Source organism: Alosa alosa, chromosome 6 (genome assembly GCF_017589495.1).
Source record: "Alosa alosa isolate M-15738 ecotype Scorff River chromosome 6, AALO_Geno_1.1, whole genome shotgun sequence".
NCBI classification, from domain to species: domain Eukaryota; kingdom Metazoa; phylum Chordata; class Actinopteri; order Clupeiformes; family Clupeidae; genus Alosa; species Alosa alosa.
Genome location: NC_063194.1, coordinates 2,445,245 through 2,462,744, shown reverse-complemented (window position 1 = coordinate 2,462,744; position 17,500 = coordinate 2,445,245). Strand labels below are relative to the sequence as shown.

Genomic DNA, 17,500 nt, shown 5'->3' with positions numbered 1-17,500 from the left:
TGTGTGTGTGTGTGTGTGTGTGTGTGTGTGTGTGTGTACCTATGTGTGTGTGTGTGTGTGTGTGTGTGTGTACACGTGTGTGTACACGTGTGTGTGTGTGTGTGTGTGTGTGTGTGTGTGTGTGTGTGTGTGTGTGTGTGTGTGTGTGTGTGTGTGTGTGTGTGTGTGTGTGTGTGTGTGTGTGTGTGTGTGTGTGAGTTTGAGTTTGAGGAGTTTGAGTGTGAGGTAACACGAGACGGTGCAGGGCAGGGGAGCAGTAAGGTCCAGTCACCGTCCACTTTACTGCTGGGAAAAGGAGCCAGCCGAGGGAACACTGATAGTCACAGACGATGGCCAGACATTGACTTCCTGTCCATCTCTGTCTGTGAAGTATCGACATGCTGTCTGCCCAAGTTGGCATGCTCGTAATATAACCCACACTGTGCGCATAATTGAAAAATGTCCAGATTTCACTTGGATACAGATTTTCTTTTAGATGGACGGTGTCAAGCATCAAGTGCACGCAACAAGCCAGAGAATCAACAATGTTCTGATTGCTTTGGTTTCAAAAAAGTTGATCGGTGGGGTGTAAGGTCTTGACATGATTGGCATGGCACTCCAACTGTTATGAAGAGGTACTGGCCCAAGTTGAAGTGGCTTGATGGGCATTGAGCCTTCCACACGGATGGAACTGACCGGTCCCTCTTCACGTGTGGCCGTGTGCTGAGAGGAAAGATGCAGCAGAGGAGATGGCTGTGTTTGTTGTTGTTTGTATTTCTGTCATAATAGGTATAACCAGCGTGCATAGTGTCAAGATTTTGCTTTAAATTCATCTCCATAAGTGTACACCGTGGATGTATTGTGCAGACCTGGAGAGAAAGGATAGCTCTGTCCAACGGCTGCTGCTAAACCAGTGCATTTAGCACAGGAAGTACTAAAATAAGATTGGTACTCCGCACTTCACACTATTGGTCAGTTACAGGGCTCACTCACCAAAAAGCAATATTGACCCATCACCATAGTAACGCAAGACATGACATGTCACCTACCTAGGTTGATTGGTTGATAACTCCAGCCCATGATTTCCCTTGTGCTTTAGCTGTGATACTCTCAACAGCCTATGTAAACTCGCTTCTCACTTCTCAACAGCCTATGTAAACTTGCTTCTTGACAGCTGAAATATTCCTTATAGTTAAAACAGAAAGAGTCTAGCTGCTTACTGGCGGAAGTTCAACTCCTTGCCTATCTATGGAGTAGCTCTGGCAGGACTTGGTGTGTCTGTGCTAGCCAATAACATTGAGATGTCTCAAAAACAATTTATTTCTGAAGGGCAATTGTTCTTCTCTCTTCTCTGCATCTTCTTGAGGTCTTTGTTTTGCTTCTGTTGACAACAGAAACAGAGAATCAATAAGTGTATGCTGCACAGTAATAGAGGCTAAGTCTTTATTTATCCTACCTCATAGTCATCACTGTCTAGAGCCATGTCCCACTACAAACAAATGAAGCACTTACTTTAAAGCCAATAAACACTGTTAAACCAATAGGGTCCCATAATAAGTTTTATATATTCACATCTATTTTCTTTACTTATGATGTTTTGCTGTGTGTGTGTGTGTGTGTGTGTGTGTGTGTGTGTGTGTGTGTGTGTGTGCCTTGTGTGTCCCTCCTCCGCTACTGCTGAAGAATGCTAGTCTACCCATGTGTACAGTATATCCTGTTGGCATCACTCATTTGGTGTTTGTACTTTTGAATCTGTAATTGGATAATAGGCTGAATTGTCCAATCTTGCTAAGGTCAGACCCTCTCTATTCTCACGTCTGCCCACACCCATGTTTGTGTCCATACCTCGTAATTCAAGAGGAGAAATACCTTCACTCATCAACTGAACAAATTAAACTGTCCCCACCCCTCATGAGTTTTCCATTGCATTTGGAGAAAGATGATCATTAAACACAAATGACACATCCAGCAGCGTGGGAGTAAAACAGCTCACAAATCATACGCTTATCAAGACCCAAACTCACCATACAAATCATACGCTTATCAAGACCCAAACTCGCCGTACAACAACTGTATCAATTTCAAATGATCTGTCCTCCTGAAAGCGGTACCAGAGGTTAATAACAGGACAGGCATGATTGAAAATTGATTTTCTCTTTTCTCCCGCACTTTTGCGGTTGTCCTTACTTGGCTAATATATTTTGTTGAGGCTTTTCTAGGTGTGAAATATGTCTGCGTTTTAGGTTATTCTATGTCAGAAACAGTTGCAGGGTCTAAATTTATACCAGCTCATTTGCTCAATCTACAGAGCTCCTGGACAACACATACCCCACCAATTTAAAAGTATGGCTGCCAAAATTGTATGGGAAAATAATGAATGTAAAAATAGCAAACTTGTAAGCATTATTTCCCATTAACAGTTTGTCATTGATAGACACGCACTGTTAGTTTCTCCAGCAATGTGTACCTTGGTTGACAGTGTCTACTTAAATCATAGAGCATTATTTAGGATATATATTTATATTTTGTTGAGTCAGCTGTCATCATATTATGGTGTGTGTGTGTGTGTGTGTGTGTGTGTGTGTGTGTGTGTTTATGTGTGTGTGTGTGTATGTGTGTGCTTGTGTGTGAGTGTGTGTGTGTGTGTCTGTGTGTGTGTGTGTGTGTGTGTGTGTGTGTGTATGTGTGTAAGTGTGTTTTATGCTCCTCGTTCTTGCACTGACAGACGTATATTCTCCTCCTCCTCCTCCCCCACAGGTCCTGGGCTCTAGGTGCAATCGCTCTGCTCTTCCTCCTGGGCCTCACCTGGGCCTTTGGCCTCCTCTTCATCAACGAGAACACCATCATCATGGCCTACCTGTTCACCACCTTCAACGCTGTCCAGGGCATGTTCATATTCATCTTCCACTGCGCGCTCCAGAAGAAGGTGTGTTCAGCGCATTAGTATGTGTGTGTGTGTGTGTGTGTGTGTGTGTGTGTGGGTGTGGGTGTGGGTTTACAGTGTGGGTAGAGCTGTAGATAATGAAATCATTTACACATGAGTGAGCACGGTGAGAGGCGTAATAGAGGCGTCTTGAGGGATATGGACATTTCCTTTGTGTATTACGTTGAGTGTACTGTAATACTTTGTGTTGGTGTGTGTGTGTATATGTGTGTGCGTGCGTACGTGTGTGTGTGTGCGTGCGTGTGTGTGTGTGTGTATGCATGTATGTGTATGCGTGTGTGTGTGCGCTTGAATGTATGTGTGTGTGTGTGTTTATGTGAATGTGTGCATGCGTGCTCGTGTGTGTGTGTGTGTGTGTGTCCATCTGTCCAGGTGCACAAGGAGTACAGCAAGTGTCTTCGCCACTCGTACTGCTGCAGCCGCACGTCCACCACCAGCTCCCACGGCTCCCTGAAGAACTCGGCGCTGAGGGCCAACAACCGCTACTACAGCAGCAGCAGCCAGGCACGACACGCCGCCGCTCACAGACAAGTGAGCCCAGGGCACAGACTAGAGTAGACACACACACACACACACACACACACACACACACACACACACACACACACACTCATGGACACATACACACACACACATGAACACATACACACACACACACATGCACACACACACACTCACAAACTCTTCATCTCCTGTCACACACACAGCATGTGTTCCTTCTCCAAGTGGGCTTGAGAATTAAGTGAACACTAGATATGCCAGTCCTTACACATATCACTGAGCCGCTGTCTCATTCTTACACACACACGCCCACGGAAACACACATGCAAACACACACACACGCCCACGGACAGTCTCTCACACATGCATACACACTCAAAGACACACAGATATATACATCATCTCACATCAGAATAGGAATGTGCATGTCTTACACAACACTTGCTATGTGTACAATATACCACCACCAGACCTGAACCAACCGTTAAGCCCAAAATGATTCATACGTCTCTGTCAACGTTCATTTTGATGTATAGCGTATATTTATTTGACCAATTGTTTTTTGTCTGCCTGGAAAACATGAGACAAAAGAAGATACATTATTCTGGAGATATAGATAAAAAAGAACAATTTCGGTGTTTTCTTGGTCAATATGAAATTGTATTCAATCCCAATTGGGCATGGGCTTAACGGTGCATGGTCCCAGTGCAGGACAAACAGGTAGATCGTATGGATCGGATTACAAATGGCTGGAGTGGATTTGTTAAAGTGTCAGAAATCTGCAGCTGGGTGGTTCTGATGCAGAGAGGCAGGTGTGAAATAAGAAGCAGTGTGTTTGTGAGTGTGTGACGCCACGTCGGGTGAGTCTTACCTGTGTGTGTGTGTGTGTGTGTGTGTGTGTGTGTGTGCGCGTGTGTGTGTGCGCGCGCGCGCTTCACGCTCCCACAGAGCCGGATCCGGCGCATGTGGAACGACACGGTACGAAAGCAGACCGAGTCCTCCTTCATGGCTGGAGACATCAACAGCACCCCCACGCTCAACCGTGGTAAGGTTTACTCTTCTCCTCTCCTGCTCCCTCGCTCTCTCTCTCTCTCTCTCTCGCTCTCCCTCTCTCTCTCTCTCTCTATCTCTCTCTCTCTCTTACACACATACACACACATCTCTTTTCCTTTTTCTCTCTCTATTTCTCTTAAGTTGCTTGCCCCTCTTCTCCCCGCCTCTATCTCTCTCTTTCTCTCTCTCTATCTCTCTTTTTTTTCTCTCTCTCCATCTCTCCCTCCCTCTGTCTCTCTCCATCAAATGACAGAGCTGATGTGTTGGAAAGCTGCTGATTATTCTCTGAAAGGCCATCAGTGGCAGGCTGATAATGTGGTGCTCCACCTCAGCCTGAGCGAGCCAGTGAATGATTGCCCGCCATTGTCACGGCGGTCATGATCATCATCATATACTCATGTGCGTGTGTATGTGTGTGTGTGTGTGTGCGCGTGTGTGTGTGTGTGTGGGGGGGGGGTGGATGGGTGTAGGGGGGCTAGCGGATGACAGAGAGAGGCGGCCGTTAAATCAACCATCAGCGCCTATGCTAATTTCATCCATTTTGTTTTTAATGAAGTGATTAGCGCGCGAGGGAACGGGGGGGAATTAGCCTAATTGAGGGGAGTGACGGGAGCGTCCGTGGTGCGGGAGAGAAATCGGCGCTTTCCGGGGATTTCAATCAAGCCGGAGCGTCCGCCACCGAAGACGAGTCGCGGGAAGATCTGAATCACAGAACGAAAGAAGGAGGGAGGGAGGGGGAGGGAGAGAGAGAGAGAGAAAGAGGATAAGAGAAGGGAGGGAGGCGAGGGAAAAGCAAACAGGAATGGTGCACATTCTCTCTCTGTCTCTCTTTTCTTCTATTAAAATCCCTTCGGTCATTCATTTGAAAGGAGGAGGAGGGGGTTGATGAAGAGAAGTTTCACTCCCGACGGCAGAAAGACAACGACAGGCGGGAGATGTGTGCGCGCGTGCGAGAGAGAGAGATGGCATAATAAAAAGCCAGATGTATCTCAGAGCTACGCAATGTCATTATCAGGCCCATCTCAAATCTCTCTCATCTCCCACACTTCACGCCGTTATGAACTTCTCTCTCTCTCGCTTTCTCTCTCTCTCTCTCGCGCGCTTTCTCTCTCTGTTGTGCGTTCTCTCCAGACAATAGGCTTCTGTCCGGGAGACAGGCGGTGGTAGGCACACGCCGCAGGAGAGAGAGAGACTCCACCGCTCCGCTCCTCTCCGACTCCCATCCCCTCCCTTCTGTCCCGAGTCTCTTTCTGATTTCAAACTCAGGGAATCTGACAAGATGCTCCTGAAAGATATTTATGTAAATTAAATACTGCGATTTCTGTGTTTGAGTGAGTGTGAAATAAGGAAATGAAGGAGATTATGCGCTGTTATGTGCTGCTCCTCTGTGTGTGTGTGTGTGTGTGTGTGTGTATGTGTGAGAGAGAGAGAGAGAAATAAAAGGTGGAGAGAGTGGTTTTGTGTATATACCGAATGTGTCTGAAAGCGTATGTGTGTGTTTGTGAGAGAGGGAAATTGGGAAAGGGAAACATGTGAGAGAGGAAAATTGTGTGTTTGGAGAGTTTGTATCTGTTTGTGTGTGTGTGTGTGTGTGTGCGTGTGTGTGTGTGTGTGTGTGTGTGTGTGTGTGTGTGTGTGTGTGTGTGTGTGTTCATGTGTGCATCACAAATGAATTCCTAAGTTGGCCGTGGCTGATAGATGACCGGCGTGCGACGGGCGAGGTCACTTTTCGCCTCAGACCCCTCTCCGTCATGCCGTCCTACTTTTAATTTCATGGCATTTCCTCTCGCTCGCCCGCTCCAGGCTGCAGCTATACGTGTGCATTAAAGGACATTTGGAGGGTTCAATTTCTTTGAATCATATTTGTCTACTGGAAGCAATCCCATCTCACTGTGAAATGAACCCTATTTTCACGAGTGCGCTCTCTGACGCGCGCAGACAGAATAATAGTATATATTAGCATTACCTATCGCCGGCCCCCGTTTTAAGACATAAAGCCATTTCCCGAGAGCGACGCTTTAAGTGCATTACCTTCGTCCTTCGTCAGACGACGAATAAATACTTTTTCATATTCAAGGATTACCGTGCATTTGCAGTGCACACTTAATGCTATTCCTCTCAGATTTTTCACCATATAACTCAAGGCTGATAACCAGTGGATTACATTTTTCAGTTTGACCCCCAGAGCGATGCAGCATTGTGAAACCAGTCCTCCATTGTAACAAGGCTTCACACATCTGTAATCATAAGTGTCAGTCTTGCCCACCATGATAAAGGCTCTTTCTCTTTCCTCAGCCTCGCTGTGTCACTCGCTCTCTGTGTTAAATTCAAAAATCAGATTTGCTTTACTGGGCTGACCAGGATGAACCTATGCTGCTGGCAGCGTTTCACAAACGCGATTGCAGTCTCTTTCCTTCTGTCGTTCTTTCTTTATCATTTTCTCTCTTTACTTCTTTTTTTATTCCTTAATTCCTTTCTCTCTTTCTGTCTTTATTCCTTTTTCTCTCTTTCTCTCTCTGTCTTTGTTTTTTTGACAATGACAGTAGTATGTTTTCCTTGAGAAAATCTAAATTTCAATAAAAAATGCCATTTTAATCTCTCTCTCTCTCTCTCTCTCTCTCTCTCTCTCTCTCTCCCCCAGCCACCATGGGGAACCACCTCCTGACCAACCCAGTGCTGCAGACTCGCTCGGGCACTTCTCCCTACAACACACTCCTTGCCGAGAGCTTCACTCCCCCGTCTCCTGGAGTCTTCAACTCCACCGGTAAACACACACACACCTCTCTTTGTGTCTTTACTGTGCTCGTCACGTTAGTCACTCGTTTGGTTTACTTCACACAGACGTGTGTGTGTGTGTATGTGTGTATGTGTGTGTGTGTGTGTGGTTGTTTGTGTACGTACACAGTATCAAAGCATGTCCGGAATGTTTGTTCCCTTCTTTGTGTCTGCTTGTTACCACATTCGTGTTGGAGTCTGTGTGTGTGTGTGTGTGTGTGTGTGTGTGTGTGTGTGTGTGTGTGTGTGTGTGTGTGTGTGTGTGTGCGCTTGTTATTGTGCTGGTGCGCTTCTTCTCCTACTTCCTGTCAACTCGTTTTCTTGGGGTTTTTAAACAGTGCCTAGCCATCTGGACGCACTTTTTTTTACACCTTCCCACTGTATTTTAGGTTACCAATTAGTAATGGCATCTGTGACAGAGAGAGAGAGAAAGAGAGAGTGAAACAGAGAGAGAGAGAAAGAAAGAGAGAGAGTGAAACAGAGAGAGAGAAAGAGAAAGATAGAAAGAGAAACACACTGAGAGGTTTCACAAAAAGATATGTGTCAGGACTCAGGCACTTCTAGTGCTGTTGCTCACTTAATTCTCAGGCCCACTAGGAGAAGGAACGCATGCTGTGTGTGTGACTGCCGTGACAGAGGCAGAACAAGAGTGTGTGCATGTGTGTGTGTGTGCATGTGTGTGTGTGTGCATATGTGTGTGTTTGTGTGTGTGTGTGTGTGCATGTGTGTGTGTGTGCATATGTGTGTGCATGTGTGTGTGTGTTTGTGTGTGTGTGTGTGTGCAGATGCACGGATGTACATGTGTGTGTGTGTGTGTTTGTGCGTGCACATCTATGTCTGTATCCTGTGCAGATGTGTGAAACGAGCAACGTCTCTTTCAGTGGGCCGGGCTGAAATGTAAGACGGCATTTCTGGTTAATATTTGAAGCGCTCTGCTCTCAGCATAATGCGTCAGCTCTGATGGCCAACAGTGGCAGCAGTGCGCGAGGGAGAGAGAGGGAGATGGAAAGAGGGAGAGGGAGATGGAGAGAGAGAGCAGACATTTTTAGATGGGTTATGAGAGAGAGGAAGTGGCAAGAGTGCTTCATTAGAATGTCTAATTACTCTCACTGGCTGGCGAAAGAGTGCTGATTAAAATCAAACCACGCATTAAAATTTCAAATCCACACACACACACACTGAGCAAGAGAGACGCACACACGTACACTTTTGCACTCACATGCACACACAAAGTCACTCACTCACGGGCACACACACCCTGCATACTCTCTCTCTCTCTCTCTCTCTCTCTCTCTCTCTCTTTCTCTCTCTCTCTCACACACACACACACACACACCTCTGGCTCTTGAAGTGTTGATAGCAGAACAGAGAAAAACATGCAGAAAGAAAAGTGGGGAAAATTAAAAAGAATATTCACCACATATCTTGTGCCAGGGAGCCATGTTGCAAAATAAACATCAGTGCCGCTTTAGCAGGCGACATATAAATTATGTATATATGCAAGAAATTTCACCCACAACCATGAGGCTGTGTGCTGCTCACGGGCCACCATTTGTATGGGAAGTCAAGTCTAGAAGTCAAATCTGCTAGATTCCACTGTTTGCAAGTCACATTTAGGAAACACACGTCACCACACGTTTGGCTGCACCAATATGTGTCATCTGTGAGGGTTCATTTATGCAATGTAGTGCATGCCATGGCCATAGTGTTACATGTAAAGGAACACATTGTACAGTGATTGTAACCTTACAGTTTTACAATTGATCACACAAAAGACACAAAACTCACAACCTATGATTAAAATGCACATTTTCCAAAACTCTAACCCTTTTCTCAATTGCTTGGATACAATACACATAAAACTTAGATCATTTGTTCATTCATCAAAAATCACCTGTTCAATATGACACAACTTAACATCAAAGTACTACTATTTCAAAAGGCAATTCACACATTACATTTCAAATGAGTGTCTATTAATTTCCTTACAACTGCTCAAAATGACAAGTAACTGTTGCATTACACTGTACTCTTAATGCATAGATGTATGGAAACAGAAAAAAAATCTTCCATGTTTACTGCAAATCATGAACGTTTCAAGATACTGTAACACGATTCATTGTCACCAATTAGTTTTACAGTACTGTCTTTTATTTTATTTTTTATTTTTTATCTTCTATTTCATAGCTAATTATTTTTGCCTTGATTCAAATAAACCTATGTTTTGATTGTACTGTAGTGTTTGTAGCATCAATATATTACAAACTTTGCTCAATGATTCATAGTAGTATTTTTTCTACTTGTGCAGTACTTTTACAGAGATGTATTTACTTTACATGCAGTAAATACATCTCTGTACCATAATGAAACCTGTATCACCTATTTTGTTCTACGTACAATATTTAATGATTGTACGAACAATGACACAGTGAAACTATCGGTTGCTTGTGTGTGGGTGATCTATAGTTATGTTTCAATGGTATTTCACAGTAAATTTGTTTTTGAACCGATGATTGTGCAAGTGCAAGATTTCTTTAAAGATGTGAATGCACAATGCAATGTTTTGAACATTAGATAGCCTGTGTTACAAGTGATAACCGTTTTGAGTTTTGTGTGAAAAATGACATCAAGGTTCTGAAAATAGTAGCAAGGTGATTGTAAAAAACGAAAAAAGATAACTGCTTCAAACTCATCTTGATGACACACTACGGAGAATGGAATGTCTGACATTGGCATTGTACAGTATGTTTGGAATGCCTGGGTTTATGCTCTGGAACGTTGTTGTTGCAGGTAGAAGCATGAAACTTTTCACTGGTTTAAGATGATGTGTGTGTGTGCGTGTGTGGGTGTACGTGTGCGTGTGAGTGTGCGTATATGTGTGCGTGTGTGTGTGTGTGTGTGTGTGTGTGTGTGTGTGTGTGTGTGTGTGTGTGTGAGTGTGTGTGAGTGCTTTGTGTCAGTAGTGTGCGCAGTGAGGGCTGCTAAAACAGAGAGGTGTGAGAGTGTGTGAACTCCACAGAGGGCTGCTGAGGTTAGACGCTTGAATGAGACTCACTTATCTCCTTGTGTCTCTCTCTTCCTCTTCCTCCTCCTCCTCTTTCTCTACCTGGCCGGCTGTCTCCAGGGACTTTCCGAGATCCAAGTAGGCCTCCTCTTCTCTTTCTTCTTCGTTTTTTCTTCTTGAATCATTCATGACTTGTGTCTAGCTTGCTTTATTTAAGCTTGTTTCCTTAGTTTTTTTTTATGAGGCTCTCCCCCCTGTAAATGCATGTCTTAATTTATTAAGCTTGTGAAATATTGATTTATTCACACGGTCATAAATCTAACTCAAGCAAGTGGTAATTTAGCATTGTCTCTGCCCATAGATCTCGGAGATAAAGACCACACCACATCCTAGTGTTTGTTTTTTTCCTTTTACGCCCCTGATGCATAACAGCGTCTTAATGGAGATTTCTTGTTTGATTTGCACAGAGAGTACGCTGGCGAAGACCCGGGACCCGTGTGGCATGGAGACGCTCCCTCTCAACGGCAACTTTAACAACAGCTACTCGCTCCGCAGTGGGCCGGGGGCGGGCGGCGGAGCGGGCGGCAGCTGTGACTTCCTGGGCAGCGGGGTCAGGGGTCCCGAGAGCCCGCCGCCGCTGCTGAACCCGCGCGGCTCCGAGACGCTGGGCGGCATCCGGCGGAACCTGTCGGACGCGGCGGCCTTCGAGAAGATGATCATCTCCGAGCTGGTGCACAACAACCTGCGCGGCGGAGGAGGAGGAGGAGGAGGAGGAGGCCATGGAGGTGCTGGTGGAGACCGGCTGGTGTACGGCAGCCTAGCCAGGCATGCTCACGCCCACAACGGCGGTGGGGGCATGCAGGGTGGCATGGGCATGGGCGTGGGCATGATGGGCCCAGAGCCGGGCATGCTGGGCCTGGAGGAGGACGAGGACTACCTGTGCGGCGGCGGGGGGGGTCGCCAGCGGACGCCGCCGGACGTGGAGCTGCTCTACAAGGCCCTGGAGGAGCCGCTCCTGCTGCAGCGCGCCCAGTCCGTGCTCTACCAGAGCGACCCGGACGAGTCCGAGAGCTACGCGGCCGACCTCACCGAGAGCCTGGGCCACAGCGCCGGCCCCGGGAGCAGTAGCCAGGGCGGCCACGGTGGCGGCAGCGGTGGAGGAGGGTGCGGCAGCAACAACAGCGGCAGCGGCGCCCCGGATTCGCCGGCGCGGGACTCGCTCTACACCAGCATCACCAACCTGCGCGACTCACCCTATCCCGACAGCAGCCCCGAGCCCCTGGAGGTGGTGCCACGCTCGGCACAGCCACCCGAGGAGCTCTACTACGGCTCGGGCCGGCCGGCGCAGCTGGGCTCGCGCGGAGCGCCCATGCAGACCTTCTACCAGGCGGCGGCGAGCGCCCCGCGCCGGCCCAGCGGAGAGGGGGGACACGGCGGAGGAGCGCCAGGGCAGGAGCCGTCACACGGCGAGAATGGAGATGGACAGATGCAGTTGGTCACCAGCCTGTGACTATGAGGAAGAGGAGGAGGAGGAGGAGGAGGATGAAGCAGAGGGCTGGGAGGGGGGAGGGGGCTGATTTGGATGAAGATAATGATGAAGAAGATGATGATGATGATGGTGGTGGACTAAGGTCCTTCCCCTCTTTTCTCTTATCCCCAACTCCTCAGTGCGCGTTTCCTCTTCATCAATTGCCTTCTTCCCCCCTCGTTAAGTTCCAGCTACAGCTGAGGGTTAAGAGGGAGACATGCAGCGCCATGTGCAGTTGTGCCGTGTGTGCAGCTCTCACCCCTACTCTCCCCACAGCCGGGGGCTGGGACGGGCTGGCACACAACCCCACTGGGCTCACTCCCTCCTCCTCCTCCAGGTCCACACCCACAGTGCTCTCTATCTCTCTCTCTCTCTCTCTCTCTCTCTATCTCTCTCTCGTCATCCCCCTTGACATTCCACTTCATCTCAGTCCCCCGGGACATTTTAGTTTTACCCTCCTAAATCCCTATCTTTCTCTCTTTCTTTCTCTCTTTCTTTCTTTTCCCCCATCATCCATTATTTGATGAGAGCTGTTAACTGTGGAGATGGGGAGGGGGGTTATGCCATTATAAGGTAAAGAGAGAGGAAAGAGACAGGATCCTTCTGGAAAAAAAATCCCCTCAGTGTTGCCAAAAATACACTTTTTTTGAGCCAGAACGTGAACTAGAACATCAACACACACACACACACACACACACACACACACACACACACACACACACACACACACACACACACACACACATACACCTCTCACACCTGCACACACATACACACATACTCACAGTCAAATCACACACACTGACAGAAGTGCTTGTTATCGAACATCAGAAGGTGTGAACAGAGACTCCATGCCGAGGGGATGCTGGACTGCTCTTCAGTGAAAAGGTAGCAGGAGCTGTCTCAGCCAAATTGCCTTTTATTTCTGAGAGCCATGATGGAGTGAACCGCCTCGGCCACGCCCAGCGCCATGCCAACCGGGAGGTCAGGGGTCAGCCCCGCCCACCTGCCCGCCCTGTTTGACCCCCCACGGGGACACATAGTGCAATGAATGAACATTTTATTTTTTTGTTATTGTTGATGTTGTTGTTTTGTTCCTGGCTTCTTTGAATTTTCAAACGCCTCACTTAAAGTGACTGGATTTGAGAGAGAGGACTGAACTCTCTCCCTCTCTACCTGATTTTGTTGTTTGAGGTTGAAGGCAGGCATACGACTGAGTCCTCGCTCACTGACAGATGTTTATAAAAGGTGGACTTGTATGTGTTACTATGACGAAGAGTCCACTCGTCCCTCCCAAGTCCTGCTGTAAGTCAAGCCTAACCTTGTACATAGGAATCACATGACAAAGTAACTCTTCTCCTACGCTGTAAATAGAGAAAATGAAAAACAGTGCATCAAAAGCAACAAAAAAAGAGTAACTGAACAGTTATGAAATACGGATTTCTTGTACTGCAACAAAGAAAACTCAAAAGGAAAAAAAAGAAAACAATAAAAATGTTTTGGAGTTTGTGACCTGAATGACGCTCTATCTCTCCCTTCCTTCCCTCCCTTTCTTTCTCTCTCTCTCTCTCTCAACCTTGCGTGTCCTATTAGTAAATGACAGCGTCTGAGTGATGGAGAGAGAAAGAGACTTGGGAAGACAGACAGAGAGAATGATTTTGCATACAAATGAAGGGCAGAATCCCTTGCACAATTTTATGTAATATAATCCATGACATGTTGTTAGTGTTGGACCTTTGACATTCCCAGGGAAGGGGGAACTCAACCAGAGAGGGGTATAAACATCATAAATGTCACACTGTGCCTCATGGGTCCAGTGATGCATCATGGGTAACTAGACAGCAGCCATAATGGGGACTGTGAGTCTGGTGATGTAGAAGAGATGCCATAGACAAAAGCAAATCTAGCAGACAACATGACACAGCGGGCTATGTTGCTGTGCAATGAATGGTCCAAACGGACAGGAATAATTTATACAATAAAACCTTAATTGCATTTGACTGTTTCTAATCAGTCATGTCAGCTTCTAATCAATGGCGGAAACAACAGTGTATCCACAATTTAATATGCTGTATGGATGGATGTGTCTTTGTTCAGAGGGGAGTGTGTGTGTGTGTGTTGTTTTTTTTTATTATGAGAACTGAATACATTTCCATTCCAGAGGCTGTTTTTTATTGGCTGCATTGAATCCACATTAGTCTAGCACTGAATCTTAGTAAAACCATGTGTGTGTGTGACTGGGTGGCCGTGTCCACCTCTAGCCCAGACACCTTTCCAGTTCTTTAGGTAACTAGGCTACATTACTGTATGCTTGAGGGGGAAGTAGGTTTAGGTGACTACTTCAGTGGTAGTTTTGGTGTTAGGAAAGGTACTATGAGTGCTCAACAAAGTTCCAACCATCAGTATGTGCATCCAGAACTTAATGATATCTTTATTAGATTGGAACTTTTAGTGTTGTGGAGACGATTGAATCTTTCCATGCTGCAAAGAGACAATTATGAGTGTGATTCAGCCTGAGAGTTCAATCCCTCTTCTCTGTATAATAGACAGCCTTATGCACACTCGTGGTAAACAGCATTTCTATCCATATTTATTTGTTGACTTATTTATTTCGCCGTTTGCACATGCTTTGCTTTGCTCCTCTGTTTCTCTTCACATCTCTTTCTCTGTGATTGGACTGCAAGGCTGATATGGGATAGCTTCAGGGAAGAGGTGTTTTGATGTAGGCCAGTGGAGCGTCCTCACGTCATCCTCAGATCAATTGTGTAGCCTAGTGTGTAAGGCCAGAGCACTGCACAGAAGTCGGTCATGGCCGGTAGGGCACCACCGCGCAGCTCAGTGTCAAAGGAAGTGCTTTGGTATGTTTCCGTAACCGTCTCAGTTATGATAAGTCTTTCTCGCTTCCACTCTTGCCCTCTGGGACAGCTAGGCTACGGGGGAGTCTGCAAGAAAGAACATGGAAACATGTTTTTGAAGGACAAGTGTGCAATGGGCTAGTGTGTGCATCAGAAAAGAGCTCTCAGCTCTGATGCACAGCAAGGGGTTTTCTGTCTGTCTTTCTGTCTGTTGGTGTTTATGAAGTGTTTTTCACCTGGAAACCTTCCTCGGCTCGTGTATCTTCCAAGGCTCCAAGTGATCCAAGCGAACGTATCAGTCAAGCTGTGTATCGCAGCCATGGACAGTCGGTTGACAATTTGAATGTATTCTTTTATCAGTCTGGGATCTGTTATAGCGCTCCGGTAATCCTCCCAAGGACGGCGGTGCAAATGAAGGCCGCCACTGCTCCCAGCGCCCGGTCCCCAGACACCCCAGACGAGGTGTGGGTGAGAGCGGCTTATCTTTGGGGCTGAGCCTGTGGCTGCCCTGGGGACGTAGCCTGTTTACGGACCTCTGTCTCTGGAGAGCAAGAATGTGCGTCACGTTGTGTGTCTCTATACACAACCTCCTCTCTTCCTTCTTTTTCCCTCTTTCACTTGCTGTCACACATTTCGCCGCTCAGTGTAATCCCACTTTCGATTTATTTTGCGGTATCTTCCCCCGAAGCTGTAGCTGCGCCGTATTAGGCAAGCGGTTCTGTTTTAATTTGTCAAAGGCTTTTGTTTACAGCACATTGATACAGTAATGAGGTGCAGTGCTAGTCTGTGCTAGTAATGATAGTGATTATACAGCCTAAAGCATGGCAGGACCACGCGCAGCCGGCTCAAAGGGAGAGAACTCCCTATTCGGAAATCCTCCAGGCAACCTCTGATTAGTATAATAACACACAAAGCTGTCGCGCAGTGCTGTGTGGTAAAATTGTAAAATTGCAGAGACTGCTCATTTTTCTCTCTCGCACTCACTTTTTTTTCTCCTTCCCTACCCAATCTTCTCTCAGTCATGCCCCCCATTGCTCCTTCCCATCCACTTTCTGTGACTCCCTCTCTCTCTTTCTCCCTCTCTCTTTCTCCCTCTCTCTTTCTCCTCCTCTGTTTTTCTACCTCACTGTTGGCCCTTTTTCTCTTCTCTGCTGGCCTCTTTCTGGTCTTCCCCTGCACAGTCCTGTAACCTTAGCCACTGAGTGAGTTAGTGTGGTGGGCTGAGTCCCAACAGACAGCAGCAGCCCAGCCCTCCTCTCCTGTCGGCCTTGGACGCCTCACACCAGTGGTGGTGGTGAGGTCCACAGGGGCCACCTAGCCCTCCCACTTGGGGTCATCTCGAGAGCAGCCTCCCCTTACCCGCTCTGCACCCTGCTGGCAGTATCACATGGCACTGCTCGCGCCAGTCATCTGACAGCCCGTCGACCCGCAGTTCACCCTCAGATATGCACACACACACACACACACACACACACACACACACACACACACACACACACACTCTACAGTGCATCAGCCCTACCAGAGTGAGTGTTAGAACATACACTGACACACTCTATTAGTGGCAGTGTTGTTTTGTGCTGTTTTGCGTTCAGTTTCCAACATTTATTTCACAGGGTAAATACAGTACTGTAGAGGTGTCAGTAAAATAACATGGTAACTGGCCGCAGGCATTGAAACCCAGCTGGGTGAGGCTCCATGTGCACACAGACTGTGCTTGATGTGGAGATAAGGGTATAATCATGTGTTGCTGTTGTGTGTGTGTGTGTGTTTTTTTTTTACATCTTACATTGTAAGGAGTCAGAGGGGTTATCAGAAAGCAGTGATTGTAATCATAAAGACATCACTCGTTTCACCTCACACAGTTGTAGTCTCACAGCGCGCCGGTGTTGGAGTCTTTTGTACGGTGAGTCATCCTGACTGACGCGCTCCATGTCTCCGCTGGCATTAGCATTGTTAGATTTACGCTAACCAGCGAGACTCTGAGGTGTAGAATGAATGACAATTTCACGTTCTTGTAGAGACCCTTTTTTTAAAGAAATATTAAAAAGCTGAACTGTAAACAGTAAATAAAAGTAGTACTATTTTGGTATCGCTCTGTTGTTACATGTCCCCATGACTGTATACAGTACCTATATAATAGAGTATAAAGAAAACGTACATATAGGAGTATGACAAACTCAGTGACGAGGATTGTGCTGTTTTATCTTTTAGTTGCGTTGACCTCTTGTGTCTAACGAGCCCAGTGGGTGTGTATCCATAGGGAGAGGCTTCTGTACTGGGCTGTAGTGGTGATGAGGCTGGCTGTGTTGGTTGGGATGATGGTCTTCTAAGGTGAATCTGTACACTGTTAAAACGAATGTGTTGTCCCTATCTGGACTCAGAGATGTGTTAAAAAAACAACGCAAGTTGTGTTGTTTTCAACAAATATTGTGTAACAAATAAACAAAAAAAGGAAACAACACAAACTGTGTTGTCTCTATCTGGACACAGAGATATGTTAAAAACAATGCAAGTTGCGTTGTTTTCAACACATTCGTTTTAAGAGTGTGAGTCTGTTAACCCCGGACGACACATGGATAGTGTGGTGCTGAACCACAACAGTACAGTATGTACACCTTCAGACACGCAGAAACAATCCGACTATTCCAACGATGAACTGCCACTTTGGATGGTTTCTATACACACAGTGTAAAGTGAGGTGGATGTTGAGGTCTTGAGAGATAGAGAGAGTGAGTTAGTGGGGGGAAATATGTTTACATGTTCAAAAACATTCTGTTTCTTTTCTTTTGTGGGAGGCCAGTTTTGACCGGATCCATTGTTACCTTTGGCATGCCTGCTGTGTTGCTTTAGCATATCCT

The 17,500-nt window shown here is 46.6% G+C and overlaps 1 protein-coding gene across 1 annotated transcript in view; it reads left to right on the top strand.

Moving 5' to 3' along the window:
* Positions 1–15,417, top strand: part of adgrl1a (adhesion G protein-coupled receptor L1a) — an 82,542-nt gene extending 67,125 nt beyond the window's left edge. The window contains 6 exon segments of the mRNA XM_048245218.1: positions 2,737–2,905; positions 3,296–3,454; positions 4,373–4,469; positions 7,119–7,241; positions 10,377–10,394; positions 10,724–15,417. Of these exon segments, the coding sequence (XP_048101175.1) occupies positions 2,737–2,905; positions 3,296–3,454; positions 4,373–4,469; positions 7,119–7,241; positions 10,377–10,394; positions 10,724–11,766 (1,609 nt within the window). The 3' untranslated portion in view covers positions 11,767–15,417.
* Positions 15,418–17,500: the final 2,083 nt, after the last annotated feature.